This window comes from Giraffa tippelskirchi, chromosome 4 (assembly GCF_054371585.1).
Source record: "Giraffa tippelskirchi isolate mGirTip1 chromosome 4, T2T-mGirTip1v1.2.pri, whole genome shotgun sequence".
In the NCBI taxonomy this organism is placed as follows: domain Eukaryota; kingdom Metazoa; phylum Chordata; class Mammalia; order Artiodactyla; family Giraffidae; genus Giraffa; species Giraffa tippelskirchi.
This window is the reverse complement of record NC_137278.1, coordinates 32,775,574-32,791,028: the sequence shown is the minus strand read 5'-3', so window position 1 is coordinate 32,791,028 and position 15,455 is coordinate 32,775,574. Positions and strand designations below refer to the sequence as shown.

At 51.0% G+C, this 15,455-nt stretch overlaps 1 protein-coding gene and 1 long non-coding RNA gene across 14 annotated transcripts in view; one reads left to right on the top strand and one right to left on the bottom strand.

Annotated features, from left to right (window-relative positions):
• The first annotated feature begins 3 nt into the window (after positions 1-3).
• Positions 4-9,235, top strand: LOC145503787 (uncharacterized). Its single transcript, XR_014051770.1, has 8 exons — positions 4-573; positions 1,750-1,794; positions 3,312-3,495; positions 3,685-3,793; positions 4,961-5,151; positions 5,931-6,520; positions 7,063-7,904; positions 9,114-9,235. It is a non-coding gene; the product is annotated as an uncharacterized LOC145503787 (long non-coding RNA).
• MAPRE3 (microtubule associated protein RP/EB family member 3) overlaps positions 4,680-15,455 on the bottom strand; it is a 51,922-nt gene continuing 41,146 nt past the window's right edge. For 7 of the 13 annotated variants that reach the window (XM_081484077.1, XM_081484078.1, XM_081484083.1 and 4 more), the window contains 6 exons: positions 9,482-9,609; positions 8,352-8,497; positions 7,544-7,745; positions 6,130-6,284; positions 5,861-6,013; positions 4,680-5,610 (listed from right to left, as the gene is read on the bottom strand). In XM_081484077.1, coding sequence (XP_081340203.1) covers positions 5,542-5,610; positions 5,861-6,013; positions 6,130-6,284; positions 7,544-7,745; positions 8,352-8,497; positions 9,482-9,609 — 853 coding nt within the window. In that variant the 3' untranslated portion in view covers positions 4,680-5,541. The remainder of the gene's footprint in view (positions 5,611-5,860; positions 6,014-6,129; positions 6,285-7,543; positions 7,746-8,351; positions 8,498-9,481; positions 9,610-15,455) is intronic. The other 6 variants (XM_081484079.1, XM_081484088.1, XM_081484085.1 and 3 more) reach the window with 1 other exon arrangement.

Below are 15,455 nucleotides of genomic sequence, written 5' to 3'. Positions count from 1 at the left end.
CTTGTAGTCGTTGGTGTTTGCCGGGTTCTTCCACGCTAGGGGTCGGCGCGGCATCAGGAGGCTTTCTCAGAAAAAAAAAAAACAAAAACAGCCAAGCAAAAGATGTTGAGATGAGACGCTACTGCTTTCGGACAACTTTTATTGAGCCAACCAGTCCATCCTAAAGGAGATCAGTCCTGGGTGTTCATTGGAAGGACTGATGTTGAAGCTGAAACTCCAATAGTTTGGCCACCTGATGCGAAGAGCTGACTCATTTGAAAAGACCCTGATGCTGGGAAAGATTGAGGGCAGGAGGAGAAGGGGACGACAGAGGATGAGATGGTTGGATGGCATCACCGACTCAATGGACATGAGTTTGGGTGAACTCCGGGAGTTGGTGATGGACAAAGAGGCCTGGAGTGCTGCGGTTCATGGGGTCGCAAAGAGTCGGACACGACTGAGCGACTGAACTGAACTGAACGTGGAAGCATTGGGTGACTTGGTGGAAATTTAACTGTTTCTGGTTTTCTTTCTGTTCTAGCTGTGCAAGAAGGACGGAATGAAAATAATTCTCCTCAGCTCCTGGGAGAGTTTGTAAGTGAAATGCTCCCTTCCTTCCAGGAAAGTGCTAGTTTTTCTGTTGCTAATGATTAAACTTTAAGTTTAACTAGCTATAAAAAAAAAAGCTATTGTGAAGGAACAAGAAAGAGAGATGGAGCTTGAGGATTCCCCGCCTTGAGACAGTGTTTGGGGTGTGGTGGGGCAGGAAGTGGAGAGCGGAGAGTCCTTCGAAAGGAGGCAGAGAAAAGTGTGCAGCCCTAGGACAGCCAGCGCTGGGTTTCCCCTTGCAGGCAGTGGGAAGGAAAAGGCTCAGACTCCCTCCGCAGGAGTCAGTCCCAAGTCCCAGGTGTGGCAGGGAAGCGATCAAGAATGGAAGACCTGAGGAACCACTTAAGCAGGTTACCTGCTCAGACATCCCCTATCTCTGGAGGTCCCTTGGGCCATGCTTGTTGTATATCGTGAGACCTCAAAACTGGAAGCATCCTGGCAGGGGAGCATGAGTGAAGGTGAACTAGAAGTTATTTATCATGATTAAGGAAATGTGCTATTTCAGATGCCCTGCCATGCCAAGTTTTTTTCAGTCCTTTCTGACTTCATGTGACCCTATGGACTGTAACCTGCCAGGCTCCTCTGTCCATGGGATTCTCCAGGCAAGAATACTGGAGTGAATTGCCCTCCTCCAGGGGATCTTCCCAACCCAGGGATCAAACCTGCATCTCTTAAGTCTCCTGCATTGACAGGATGGTTCTTTTACCACTAGTGCCACATGGGAAGCTCACTATTTCATGCACACTCCCACATTTGACTATGAGATTCATACCTGCCATACTGAGGGACAGGCCAGGCAAGCCTTTATAGTAAGAACTAGAGTCCAACTTTCCACAGGATGAATAGTTTAGGGAGTGATGAATTCCTTTAGAAAGGAGATTAGAGAAGGCTTCCTGGAGGAGATGACACTGGAAATGTGTCCTGAGGAATGGGCAAATATTCAATGGTTGGGGATTAGGGCAAGTGGAGAGAACAGGCCAGCTGTGTGGACTTGATGTAAGCAAAGGCCTACAAATGTGGGACACAGCGGGGCAAATCTGGGAGACTGGAAGTAGTTCAATGTGACAGTGCTTCATGGATTTTGGAGGTTATGTGGTTGGAAAGGGACCTGAGCCCATATGCCAAGGTCCTTGCCTGTCAAATTTTGACTTCGTCTTGCAGATCGTGGGAAGCCAGTAGGAAAATGGTATACCTACTTTTGGAAAGGTAAGTGGGGACAGGTAAAGGATGGGGTGGGCTGGAAGCAGAAAGTAGGGGATAACCACCTTTTGCTGCTTCCTTCTGCCTGCCCTCCAGCCCCTGCAGGCCTGACTGTCACTGACTTTGCCTCAGGTCAAAGGGTCTGAAATGAAGTGCTTTTGCCCAGGACCATATTTGAGCTGATCAATTAATTTTTTCCACATAATTGGTTTAGCTCTTCTCAGACACCGTCTTCTCTTTGTTCTTCCTCTTCTGTGTTCCATGTATGGTCACAAAAGCGACACTGATTTTGGAAGAGAAACAGAAAGGGCTTTCCATAGAGGCAAAGAAGGGGGTGTGTTCCATGGTAGAAATATAGAGAAGGGTGGGGAGGGGCTTTATTTCCTGTCTTTCCTTAGAATAGTCCAGCAGGTCATCTATTGTACCTTGGTACCTAGGGGATAGAAGTCATTCACTTACTTATCCAATAGCATATCCTAAGCCCTTTCTCTACCTGATAAGCACTTAGCACAGTGGTACGTGGGAGCTAGAGGACACACCTCACTTGCGTGAGAGGAACTTGAGAAACCTGTGTGGGAGACAGACGAAGCAGAAAATTGTAATTCACTGTCTTAAATGTTCCAGAGTTTGGAGAGGAGGCAGTGGCTTTACATCCTTGGTCTTCAAAAAGCAACCTTAGACACTAGCCATGAAGGGTGGGCTTGGGCAGGTACCCATGGGGTAAGAGGGAAGAATCAAAAGACTGGGTCAAGTTTGGGGTGGACATGTACACACTGCTATAATTAAAATGGATAACCAAAAAGAACCTACTGTATAGCACATGGAACTCTGCTCAATGTTATGTGGCAGCCTGAATGGGAGGAGAGTTTCGGGGAGAATGGATACATGTATATGTATGGCTGAGTTTCTTTGCTGTTCACCTGAAGCTATCACAACATTGTTAATTGGCTATACCCCAATACAAAATTTTAAAAAGTTTAAAAAAAAAAAAAGACTGGGTCAAAGAGGTTGGGTGGGTGTCTGGTGTGGGGACCAGAATAGTGAGCTCATTGAAGCAGGTTGACCTACTATATTGGTTTCCTATTGCTGCTATAAGAAATTGCCACAAACTTACTGGCTTAACACAACACAAACTTCTTGTCTTATAGCTCTGAAGGTGAAAGTCTGTCACGGTCTCACTGGGGTAAAATATGGTATCCATAGGGCAGTGGTCCCTTGTGGAGACTCTAGGAGAGGACCTGTTTCCTTACCTCTCCCAGCCTCTGGAGGCTGACCAGATTCCTTCGCTCATGTCTCCCTTCCATCTTCAAAGCCAGCAGCGATGGGTCAAGTCCTCCTCATATTGCATCACTCTGACCTCCTGCCCCGCCCGTCCCAATTTTATGGACTCTTGGCAATTACACTGGGCCCATCTGGATAATCCAGGATACCCTCCTTATTTTAAAGTCAGCAGATTAGCGATTTAATTCCATCTGCACCTTAATTCCCCTTTGCCATGTATTAATAACCTAACATATCCACAGGTTCTGGGGATTATAATGTGGACATCTTTGGAGGGAGGCGTTATTCTGCCCACCACACCCACTTAACCAGCAGGATGAGGTCCCAGCCTGAAGATGAACACTGGGCATCACAGAGAAACTACCTTCTCCTTTTACTGTATCTACCTGGAATAGCCTTTAAAATTAGGCAGAAGAATTAATAATGGTAAGAATTAAAAATCACTAAGATAAAACCATAATTTTAATCATAAAAATAAAAGCAGGCTAGGAACTTGGAGGAGAAACACAGGAGAATAAGGAGAATAAATTCAGAAGTCTCTGTATGTGGGAGTGGGAGTCAAATGGAGAAGGTGAAGTGAATGAGGAATGAACAGACATGGTTTGCTTATTTCAGGTTTCTAACTGGAGTCACTGGAGAAGTGCTGGTGGTCTGGAAGGAGGGTCTTGGAGCAGGGCCATGGAAGAAACAACATCCCAGCAGTGTCTTGAGCACACTCAGGATGGTAAGGAAACATCTACCAGGGCTGGTCAGAAGCTAGAAGAAAGTTCTGGAGGTCACACCTGTGTGGTCTTTGGGGATGAGCACAGAACAGTGAGTCAGGAGGTCTCAATTCTAGTCCAGGTTTTTACCACCTTGAGCAAATCATGTCATATGTAGGTCTCAGTCCTTTCCCCAGTAAATAAGGGGCTGTTCTAAAGGCCAACTAAGGCTCTGTTTAAACGGGCCTGGTACCCACATTCAGCTAAGTGCCCTTGGTCCCTGTTGGACCTTCAGGACACTGGTTATCATGGCCCTTGGCCGGCATGCACCAGGAATGCAGGGCTGTGCAAATATGATGTGACAGAGTTTCCAGCTCCCGGCTCCCATGAGAGCCTGTTCTGTGGAAGGAACCCCTTGCATACTGCTTTCCTCCTGGGCTTCAGTGCTTAGAGCCCTTGCTCTTTGTAACCCACTCAGCTCTGTCACGTGAGCCCTTGTCCCCATATGGATCACTGATGTTGGGTGTGTGGACTTTGACAAGGGTGGCGGACAGTACGTGGTCATACTGGCCCAAAGGAGACAGAAACAAGGCACCTCTCAGCCAGGCCCCCCTGCCACCCCACAGCTGCTTGACTGGGTTGCCCATTATCACAGCCATGGTCCTGAATTCTGTTCCTCTTCAGGGAATGGGAGTTCGGGCCTCCGTGGCTTCCCTTAAAGCCCTGGTACCAGCGTTGGGAGATGGGGGCTGGGTCAGAGCTGGGCTCTGAGGCTAAGGCAGTGATGGTTTCTGGGCCTGAGGAGGGTGGCCGTGGTGCTGTGCTCCATGGCTATCACCTCTGGGGAGGGGGTCGCTCAGAGAAAAGCACTGAGTCCCAGGCTGTGGCTCAGCTGAGGGAGACATAGTATGGACTTTTACCACACAAGTTTATTTAAATAAAAGTGAACACATATGCAGGCTGGGTGGCCCGAAGGGCTGGGGTTGGGGAGGCGGGCAGAGAAAAGGCAGACGTACAGGAGGTCCGGGCAGAGTCTGTGTGGTATGAACCAAGCTGCAGGGGAGTGGCTGGGAGCCTCAGGGCAGTGCCGGGCTGTGGTGCTGGGGGCAGGGGGCCAAGGGTAGGCGAGCCTGGTGCCAGGAGGTCGTTTTCATTCCTCACATGCTCCTCTCCCTCACCCTGACCACCAGGGCCTTAGGTACCCCCTCCTCAGTCCCCCATCCCTCTCCTGACATCAGCCTTTCCCTCAACTACTGGGAAGTCAAAAGACAAAATAAATAAGAATTGGTGAGTCCAGTCACGGCCCTGGCAACGGGGGAAGGGAAGCCAAGCCAGGCACGCTGCCCCGGAGCCCGTGCTGCCAGCCCTGGGGAAAGAACAGGTAAAGTGCAAGGAAAATCCAGTAAGTAAAAATATACCAATGACTTTGTCAAATATACAGCTGCTGGCTGTCAGGGGAGCGGGTGGCTGGCTGGGGCGGGTGGCCGCGGCACCCTGGGGAGTGTTGGCTGACACAGCATAGAGACAACGGAAATAAATAGGGGTGGGGAGTGGGCAGGGGTCCCGCCCACTGGGCCTGTGCCACAGGAAGAGGGGCCTCCGCCTGCTCACCTGCCCCGTCCCCCCAGGCCCTGCTCGCCAGGCTCCCCAATGCCGCGGCACTGACACAAAGCACCGGCCGACTGGCTGTCAGGAAAGGAGTATAATGTGGGGGTGGGAGCGGGGTGGGGAGGCACGGAAGCCGTGCAGTCAGCCAGGGCTGGGGCCGCCCTCAGTACTCGTCCTGGTCTTCCTGTTGGTGTTCCTCAATCTCATCGTCTTCAGGGGGTGCAAATCCTTCCTAGAGGGTGGAAGGGAGAGAGATGCTGAGCCAGGCAGGCAGGCCGAAGCTGTGGACTCCTGCAGGTGGCTCGGAGCCGGCCTGGGTTCCAGCCCGGGTTCCGGCCCCCTGCCACTGCGCATGCTCTGTGGGACTTTGAGCTGGTGCCTCCAGCCGGCTGCCCTCACTGGCCCATGCTCTCCAAGGCCCCTTCCGGCCTCAGGGTCTGGTGGGAATGGGGGAGGCCCATCAGGTGCCCAGCAGGACTCACCTCGGTGGCGTAGAGGATGCCAATGATGCCCGAGATGACGGGGCTGTTCTCACTTTCGTGTTCCTGGCAGATGAGCTCAATGTCTCGAAGTTTGCTGAAGTAGAAGTCACGTTCCTTCTCCAGTCCATCCACCGTTAGCTTCAAATCCAATAGCTGCTCGGGTGGGGGAGAAAGCGATGTTCAAGCAGAGACCCTGGCGTCAGCCTCCCTTCCCGCCCTGACACCCCAGGGGCCTGGCTTTCTCAGCTGCCCATGTGCATGCCACTCACCTGCTGGTTGAGCTCAAGAATCTGGGCATCGGTCTCGTGGCCACCATTTCGGGCTGACGGAGGATTCTTCCGGAGGATACAGGGGGGAGCCACGTTGCTCAGCCGGCCGGAGGTCTGCATATTTTTGGGGCCTGTGGGGGACGTCCTCTGTGGAACTGTCCAGAGGAGGAAAGTCAGATGGGGCTGCGTGAACCCACAGCCCACAGACGTGGCACGAGACAGCCTGGTGTGATGGCGGGGCAGGCCCATGCGAAAGGCAGGCACTCTTGCCCTCCCCTCCTCTCCCGCTCTACATCTAGGCCTCAAGCCACGGCCACACGCGACATCACAGCAGCTGGGCAGCCCTCTGGCAAGCCTGGGAGAGCAGGGATGACAGGGAGCTAAAGAAAGTGTAAGTTGTGGGGAGGGGGGAGAGGAGGGGAACTGGGACAGCAAATTTGGGGAGTGGGGCTAGAGGGGTGAGGGCCTCTTGTACTGACAGCTGGGGCCTGAGGAAAAGCAGCGGGCACAGGGCCTCAAGTCTGGCTCTTGCTGGGTCTTTCCTAACAGAAGCCCCCGCCCACAGCCACCCTCCCTGGGGATGACTTCAGAGTCTCAAGACTGCAGGAGACCACAGAAGCCTTCCCCTGCCCCTGTGGGCTGCCCGGGCCTCAGGATGGGCTTGGTGCCCTCTGCTGGGCCTGATTCGGGCACCCCAGCTCCTCCCCCGCACACCGTCATGCTTTGGCCACTTATTTTCCAGCTAAAGGCAGCTCCCAGGACAGAGCTTCTAATGCAAAGCAAGCAGGAGAGTGGGGGCAGGCCCAGGGGGCAGCAGCGCACATGGAGGAGCTGCTCTGCTATGACGGGTTCAGACGCGGGTGGGCTGCTCCTCTTCCCTGGCCAATCCTCTCGTCTCCCTGAGGCCCTGTTGCTTTTCCCCTTCTCTTCTAGAACCCAGACAAAGCCTCGTTTCCAGAGATTGTCTCTTGAGGACTTGGGGCTGTGAGATTCTGGAAACGCGGGAAGATTTGGTCCAGCTGGGCAAACTCCCATCCCTGGGGAATCAGGTGGGCAGAGGGCAGAAGGAATCCTTTGTCCCGGCCCCAGGCCCTTGGCCAGGATGACCTGGACACAGGAACCGTGTCATGGGCTGCCCCATCACCTCAAGGTCAGTGAGTTAGTTTGGGTAGCAGGAAGAAGTGGCTTGGGCCTCCCACCACCAGCGGCCACCTGGGCTGGTGCCAGGGGCTCTCCTCCCACTGCGACTCCCCCTGGTCTAAGTGGGCAGCAGGCGGCGTCATCTGAACTCCGTGATAACAGTCTCCTTTAGCCTGGCGGGGGCCGGGCGGGCCGGTGGCCCAGGGGGCGCTCCTGGCTGTAGAGCCCCGCCGGCCCGGCCCCCCACACCCTCTCCCCAGCTCGGGCACGTTACCTGCTGTGCCAATGAGTTTCTTGGATTTGTTGAAGATCTGATCACCTGGGTTAGGAGGTGGTGCTACGTCCTGGCCCTGCCGCGCCAGCAGAGGGTTGTAATCCTTTCCATCATAGTTTGCGTCAAAGAATTTCTTAAACCACTGAATAAACTCAAAATTATCTTGGAATTTTCCTTTCACTAATTTCTCTACAGGAATGATCTGAAATAGACCACAGAAGCAGAGAACTTTAACCTCCGGCTGCTGCACAGCTGCCGTCCTTTGAGGGAGGGCCGCTGCTGTCAGGAAAGCCAGCCCCGGGGCTGCAGTGGCCCCACCTTCTCCGGGGCTCCCCCCATCCCGTGCCAACAGAGCCGATGGGTAGGCTCCAGAACCCCCCACCCGGGGTCCAGAGACAGCCCTTTCCTCCTGGCACAGGAAGAAGTGCGTGGGGAGACGTCCCTTGGTGCTGCTCCCTGCACGTGGGGTGGGGGTTGCTGGAACCAGGGTTCTGGGCCATTGAGGCAGCAGTGAGCCAAGAGACTTTTCTTGGGCCCTACAGAGGAGGAACTTAACAGGAGCAGTACACTGAGAGGCTCAAGTGTAGGGTCCAGAGAGGAGGAAGGGATGGGAATGTGGTCAGGATGGGGTGTCAAATGTTGTGGGGTTTTCCACTGAGCCTTGAGCCGGGGGAGCACTCCCCCTGGAGAGGCAGTGGGTGGAGAGTGGCATCAGAGCTGGAAGGACCCCAGCGGCCCCTGCCGTGGGCCATCTTCTTCCCTGGGGTCACAGAGCTCCTCCGGGGCCCCTCAGAGCGCAGGCACCTACTTTGTCAACACCCATCTTCTTGAAAGCTGCTTGCAGCACCTTGAAGTTGTGGATGTATTCGTGCTCTAGCTTGGCCTGGAACTTCACCTTCCTCAAGTGCACACAGCCAGGGAAGAGCATGTCCATGAACTGGCAGTAGGCTGCCCCTGCAGAGAAACGGGCAGCTTGCTTTCACTTTCCTGGGTCTACTAGGGCTACTCCCCCGAACCTCCCCATCTCCTCTTCTCTTTCTTTGGGGCCAGGGCCAGTCATACTTGCAGAATAGTGAAGTGAAAGTCACTCAGTCATGTCCAACTCTCTGTGACCCCATGGACTGCAGCCCACTGGGCTCCTCTGTCCATGGAATTCTCCAGGCAAGAAGACTGGAGTGGGCTGCCATTTCCTTCTCCAATACTTGCAGGATAGGCTCAGCCAGAATTCCCAGGAATGGGAGCAATTACTATATAATGATACAATGAGGTACCAGCACCATATCAAACACGGGCTTCCCCTGGTGGTTCAGGGGTTAAGGAATCCGGCTGCAGTGCAGGAGCCGCAGGAGATGCAGGTTTGATTGCTGGGTTGGAAAGATCCCCTGGAAGAGGGCATGGCAACCCACTCCAGTATTCTTGTCTGGAAAATCCCATGGACAGAGGAGCCTGGCAGGCTACAGTCCACAGCGTTGCAAAGAGTAGGACATGACTGAATCGACTCAGCATGCATGCACCATATCAAACACTACATGTATGGCATTCAGTCCTAACAGCAACCCTACTTATACAGCTGATGTCATCTCCATTTATGGACTGGAAAACTGAGACCTAGAGAGGGGTGGTGACTTGCCCAGGGTTGCACTACTGGAAGAGCTGAGACTGGGACCTCCTGAGTGGCTGGACCTGGTGCCGGTGAGCTCTGGTTCACTGCTTGCCTCTCCTGCACCCCTGCACTGTACTTCTGCTGCTCTTTGCTTTGGACTTTTTCCATCCCATGGAGACCCCCATTTCCTTCCTTCAACTCCAGAACTTTGGCTGGTTGAGGGCTCTGCAGGTCTCCTTAATCTCCTTAATCCTCAATGCCCACTGAGGCTGTTCTGCCTCCCGCCTTCCCTGCCCTCCCCTCCGCACCCCCCTTCTCCCTTCCCAGCCTCCAACCTGAGCAGAGCTGTTCTATCTTGGTATAGTTGAGGTGCAGGGAATCATTGACCCACGCAAGCATATCATGACGACTCAGATTCTCACTGGTCACGGATGTGGAGTACACATTGACGGCCATGCCCCAGCTGCAAAGAAAGAGGAAAGGCAAGGTCAGCCCCTGGGGGCCTTGTGCTGTTCTTGGGCTCAAAGGAGAGAAGTGGCTGGAGGGTCCCTGGAAAAACAAGAAGCATCTTCCTCCAGACTAGCAGCTTACCTCCTGGAGAAGGGGTACCTACTCACTCTTGAACATCTGGTGAGTACATACTATAAGATCTCCTGGAGAAGGGAATGGCAACCCATTCTAGTATTCTTGTGTGGAGAATCCTACAGACAGAGGAGCCTGGCAGGCTATAGTCCATGCGGCCACAGAGTCAGACACGACTGAGCACACACACATACTATACAGGGTGTGTGTGTGTGCTCCGTTGTGTCTGACTGTCCGTGGAATTTTCCAGGCAAGAATACTGGAGTAGGGTGTTATTCCCTACTCTACGGGATCTTTCGGGCCCAGGAACTGAACCTGCGTCTCTTGTGTCTCCTGCATTGGCAGGCAGATTCTTCACCACTTTGTTGTTACTCAGTTGCTCAGTTGTGTCCAACTCTTTGCAACCCCATAAGTTCCAATATTTTGGCCACCTGATGTGAAGAGCCGACTCACCAGAAAAGACCCTGATGCTGGGAAAGGTTGAGGGCAACAGGAGAAGGGGGTGGCAGAGGATGAGATGGTTAGATAACATCATTGACTCAATGGACATGAGTTTGAGCAAACTCGGGGAGATAGTGAAGGACAGGGAAGCCTGGCATGCTGCAGTCCATGGAGTTGCAAAGAGTTGGACGTGACTGAGCGCGCATGCGTGCACACACACACACATACACACACACACTATACGATGGACCTGCGCTAAGAAGTGGTGAATTCAGATGTGGTCTCTGCCTCCAAAGAGTTTACAGACAGGCAGATGTCCAGAGCAGGGAGTGATGGGGCAGGAAGAGCAGGACAAGCAGAGTTCAGGGGTGGCACAAAGAAAGGAGTGACCTTTTCTGCTTGACAGGGTCAGTGAAGACTTCAGAACAGTCTGAAAGGGGTAGGAATTTTCTGAATGTATGGACGGACAGGGTGGGAGGGCTGTGCAGGTCCCAGGACTAGCAAGAACAAAGTTATGGCTTATTGCTGGGACTCTTGAGTTGTTCAGCAGGCAGGGGGAATGGTGTTCATGTTGGTGTGTGGTACAAAGAGGCTGGAAGGGGCTGGTTGTGCAGGGCTTTGTTTACCATGAGGAAGAGTCTGTTTAAACAAGGGAAGCCATTAGAGGATTTTAAGCAGATAGTACTTGAGCAGATTTGGGTTCTAGAAAGCTGACTCATCTTCACATCTGCTCTGACTTCAAACTCTATATCCCTGTGGCTTGCTGATGGATCCACAGACACCTGAATTTCGCTTAAACAGAAACTTCCCTTAATATATGTTCTGCTCCTGTATTTGTTATCCCAGTGAACGTCACCACCAGTCACCCCATCACCCTTGCTGGAAACCTGTGGGGTCAGTCCAGATAGCTCCTCTCCCTCATCCTCAAAGTCCATCATTCAGCAAGGCAGCTCTGCCCTCCAATGTGCCTGCTCTTCTCCACCTCCTGCCGCCTTGGGGTTTCTGCATATCCATTCTCTCTGGCCAAGGAGAGCAAGAGCCTCCTAGGGGGCCCATCAGCCTCCAGGCTCTCCCTTGCTCTAGTCCCTCACTGACAATGCTGCACTCAGACTCTTGGAAAGCAGCCCTGGTCTCTCCAACCCCTAGCTCACAAACGAGACACCTAGTGGCCGGACTTGCCTTGCAGACTTGAACGGTTTAGCACTCACAGTGTTGGAAACATTTTTGAGTTAGTACTCAAGATTTTTCTGGAACAGAACTGAACTCAAGATTTTAAAGCTGGGATGTTCCACACGAGCAAATTGGGATTTCTGGCTTCTTTTCGCAACCCTGAGTCCATGTTCCCATGCAGAAACCTCCAGCTGGAGCTGAGCAGAGGCGCCCCCCTCTGGCCAGTGGGTGTGAGTGTGTCCTCACCCTCATCGCAGGGCCCCCCCCCCCGAGGGGCACAGAGGTCAAGTGTCGGTTGCTGTTTATTACTGACTGGCACTGTTAAAAGGGAAAACTTTCTTGTAACTAGGTCTTTTATCAGAAATGGGGAAACAGGACTGCATATTCCCAGAATTGGGAGAGTACATATTTCTAGAGTGAAGAGTATTGTTTAGGTTTAATATGCAAAGTGTCTCCCTGAAGAAAGAATCCACCCACCCCACTTCCCCATCCAGAGGGCATCTGTTCTTGTAACGTGACCTGCTTCCTACCACTTGTCAAGCTCATCAACGGGCCCTCCCTCTCCAGCCCTGTCTTCTTTCATCTCCTGGTTGGGAGTCATGGGCAGCTCTCTACTCACCTTCTGCCTGGAATGCAGTCCCCACCCCCACAGTTCATTCATTCTCTGCTCTAGAGGCTCTCAAACTGTGGCCCCTGGTGCACCATTGGTGCTCTGTGGGCATCAGCTTGTTAGAGATTTCAAGTTAGAAATTCCTATTTTTGAGCTTTGCCCCCGATCTACTGAGTCAGAATCTGCATTCAACCAAGAGGGTCTACAGGCACAGTCAAATTAGAGAAGCTGCTTTAAAGAGGAGGCTCAGTTGGCATCTGCTAGGCTGTGCTCCCCCACAGCCCCACCCAAGTATAGACAATGGAACTTCACTAGATGCACATTTAATTTCAATACATTTTTTGAAAAAAAAAATCAGGAAACCCTCCTGTATATTCCTAGTCCTTCCTCCTTTTAAAAATAGACTGTCCTTCATTGCCTAGGGGAAGGAAGGCCAAGATAGGGCTGGAAAGCCAAGAGAAACAAAAATTATTGTCTTGGGAGCTTCCAAGGACTCAGGAGCTGACAGTTGCAGAGATTTCCGAGGGTAATTTTGACTGCACTTGAGTATCCTCTTACACAGTGGTTCTGAACAATTACCCTGTAATCTGACCACTGCACTAACCACTGGACTTGTTGAAATGCCTGCCCCTCTCATCAGTAAGCACCTCAAAGCCAGGAGTGGTGTTTCTAGGCCTGTCACAGGGAAGGTATTGAGCAAATTTGTTGAATGATTGAGTGACACCTTCTCCTTTCTGAATCCTCTTATATCACTTTCTGGCCTGGACCCTCCCTCCCCAACTCAACCTTCAGGACTTAGCTGGGGCTCCAGCTCCTCTAGGAAATGTTCTCTGAGCCACTGTGCAGAGAGACATGGCCCTGCTCTGTGTCTCTCTCTCACCCTGAGCATACTCAATCATGGCATTGATTCCATTCTCTTGAAACTACTTGTGTGTCTGTCCCTTCCACCTGACTGTAAACTCCTCAGTGACCAGGCTGTTTCATTCACTTTGGGGTTCTAGATCAATTCTCAATGAACAATAATTACAGAGATTGGAGTTGGGAGAGTGCCTCTTGGTTTCCAGGGAGCTCACCTAAAGTAACCTCAGCAGGCAAGGCAGGAGTGTGTGGACACCAGACTTGATTAGGGAGGCAGGTAGGGAAGGTCCCAGACTTGACTGGGGAGGCAGGTGGGGAGGGTCCCAGACTTGACTAGGGAGGCAGGTAGGGAGGGTCCCAGACCTGACTGGGGAGGCAGGTGGGGAGGGTCAAGGCAAGTGCATTGATGAGTATTTCATTAGGAACTCTGAGAAACAGACAGATTTGCCCCAGCCTCAAAGAGTTTACAGTGTTACTGGGGAGACCAACATACAGGAGAACAATATAACCAAATGCCCCAAAGTGTGGTGGAAAAAGCAGGTGCTCCAGGAGGACAGGAAGGAGAGAGTGTGCAGAGCTGGAGAGTGGATTTGAATGACGCTAATATGAATGGTTAGACCCTGCCAGGCCTTCAGGAGGAGGAGGTGTGCAGAGGCCTGCAGGACCTGAATGCAAAGGGGACAAGGCTTCTCACAGGCTTGGGGACTCATTTCTTCATGACGCCTGGAGGGCTCTTCTGGACCTGGGCTCCTGAGGCAGAGTCTGAGCTGGTCAGGGGTGGTTTTGGGAGGCACAGTGTGGTCTTAGGTTGGTCCTGGGAGCTCCTGAGCCACTTTAGGGATTTTTTTTCCTGTTTACTGTGTATGGTTTTCAAGTGCTGATTACTGAAAAAAAGCAGAGGCACTGGTCCCTGTCTAAACTGGTCCTCCAGTTTTTGACTGAAATCATTTGAGCTTCAAAGATCTTCCAACCTGAGGGCAGCCTTCCTGTGGTTCCTAAGCATCTCTTTATTATATATAGCCATATCATGTGTAGTATTATATAATATATATATAGTACACTATATAAAATACACTATATAAATATACATTAATTATATTTATATATATGTGGCTAAAATGGTAAAGAATCTCCCTGCAATGCAGGAGACCCAGGTTCTATCCTTGGGTTGGGAAGATCCCCTGGAGAAAGGAATGGTTACCTACTCCAGTTAATATATAAGTTAAATAAGTCACCCTGCTTATTTAACTTACATGCAGAGTACATCATGTGAAATGCCAGGCTGGATGAAGCACAAGCTGGAATCAAGACTGCTGGGAGAAATATCCATAACCTCAGATATGCAGATGACACCACTCTTGTGGCAGAAAGTGAAGAAGAACTAAAGAGCCTCTTGATGAAAGTGAAAGAGGAGAGAGAAAAGGCTGGCTTAAAACTCAACATTCAAAAAACGAAGATCATGGTATCTGGTCCCATCACTGCATGGCAAATAGATGGGGAAACAATGGAAACAGTGACAAACTTTATTTTCTTGGGCTCCAAAATCACTGCAGATGGTGACTGCAGCCATGAAATTAAAAGACGCTTGCTCCTTGGAAGAAAAGCTATTACCAAACTAGATAACATATAAAAAGCAGAGACATTACTTTGCTGACAAATGTTCATCTAGTCAAAGCTATGGTTTTTCCAGTAGTCATGTATGGATGTGAGAGTTGGACTATAAAGAAAGCTGAGCACCAAAGAATTGACGCTTTTCAGCTGTGGTGTTGGAGAAGACTCTTGAGAGTCCCTTCGACTGCAAGGAGATCAAACCAGTCAATCCTGAAGGAACTCAGTCCTGAATATTCATTGGAAGGATTGATGCTGAAACTGAAACTCCAATACTTTGGCCACCTGATGCGAAGAACTGACTCACTGGGAAATACCCTGATGCTGAGAAAGATTAAAGGCAGGAGGAGAAGGGGATAAGAGGATAAGATGGTTGGATGGCATCACCAACCCAACAGATATGAGTTTGAGCAAGTTCCAGGACTTGGTGATGGACAGGAAAGCCTGGTGTGCTACAGTCCACAGGGTTGCAGAGTCGGACACAACTGATTGAACTGAACTGAACTGACCTGCTCCAGTTTTCTTGCCTGGAGAATCCTATGGACAGAGGAGTCTTGTGGGCTACAGTCCATGGGGTCTTAAAGAATCAGACATGACTCAGTGACTGAACAACAACAATACATAATGTAGTACATATTCATATATAATATGCATATATGATATAGTTGGCTCTCAGTGTCCATGGGAGATTTGTCCCAGGACCACTGTGGATACCAAAATGTATGGGTGCTCAAGTCCCTTATGCAAAATGACATGGTATTTACAAATAACCTCTGTACATCCTACTGTATACATCCTACTGTATAATCATCTCTAGATTATATATAATACCTCATACAAGGTAAATGCTATGTAAGTAGTTGCTGTTTCATGGCAAATTCAAGTTTTACTTTTTGGAACTTCCTGAAAATTTTTTCAAATATTTTCCATTTGTGGTTGTTGAATCTGTGGGTATGGAACCAACAAATATGGAGAGCTGACTGTGTAATATATTTGGTGATACACACACACACACACACACACACAAACACACACACATA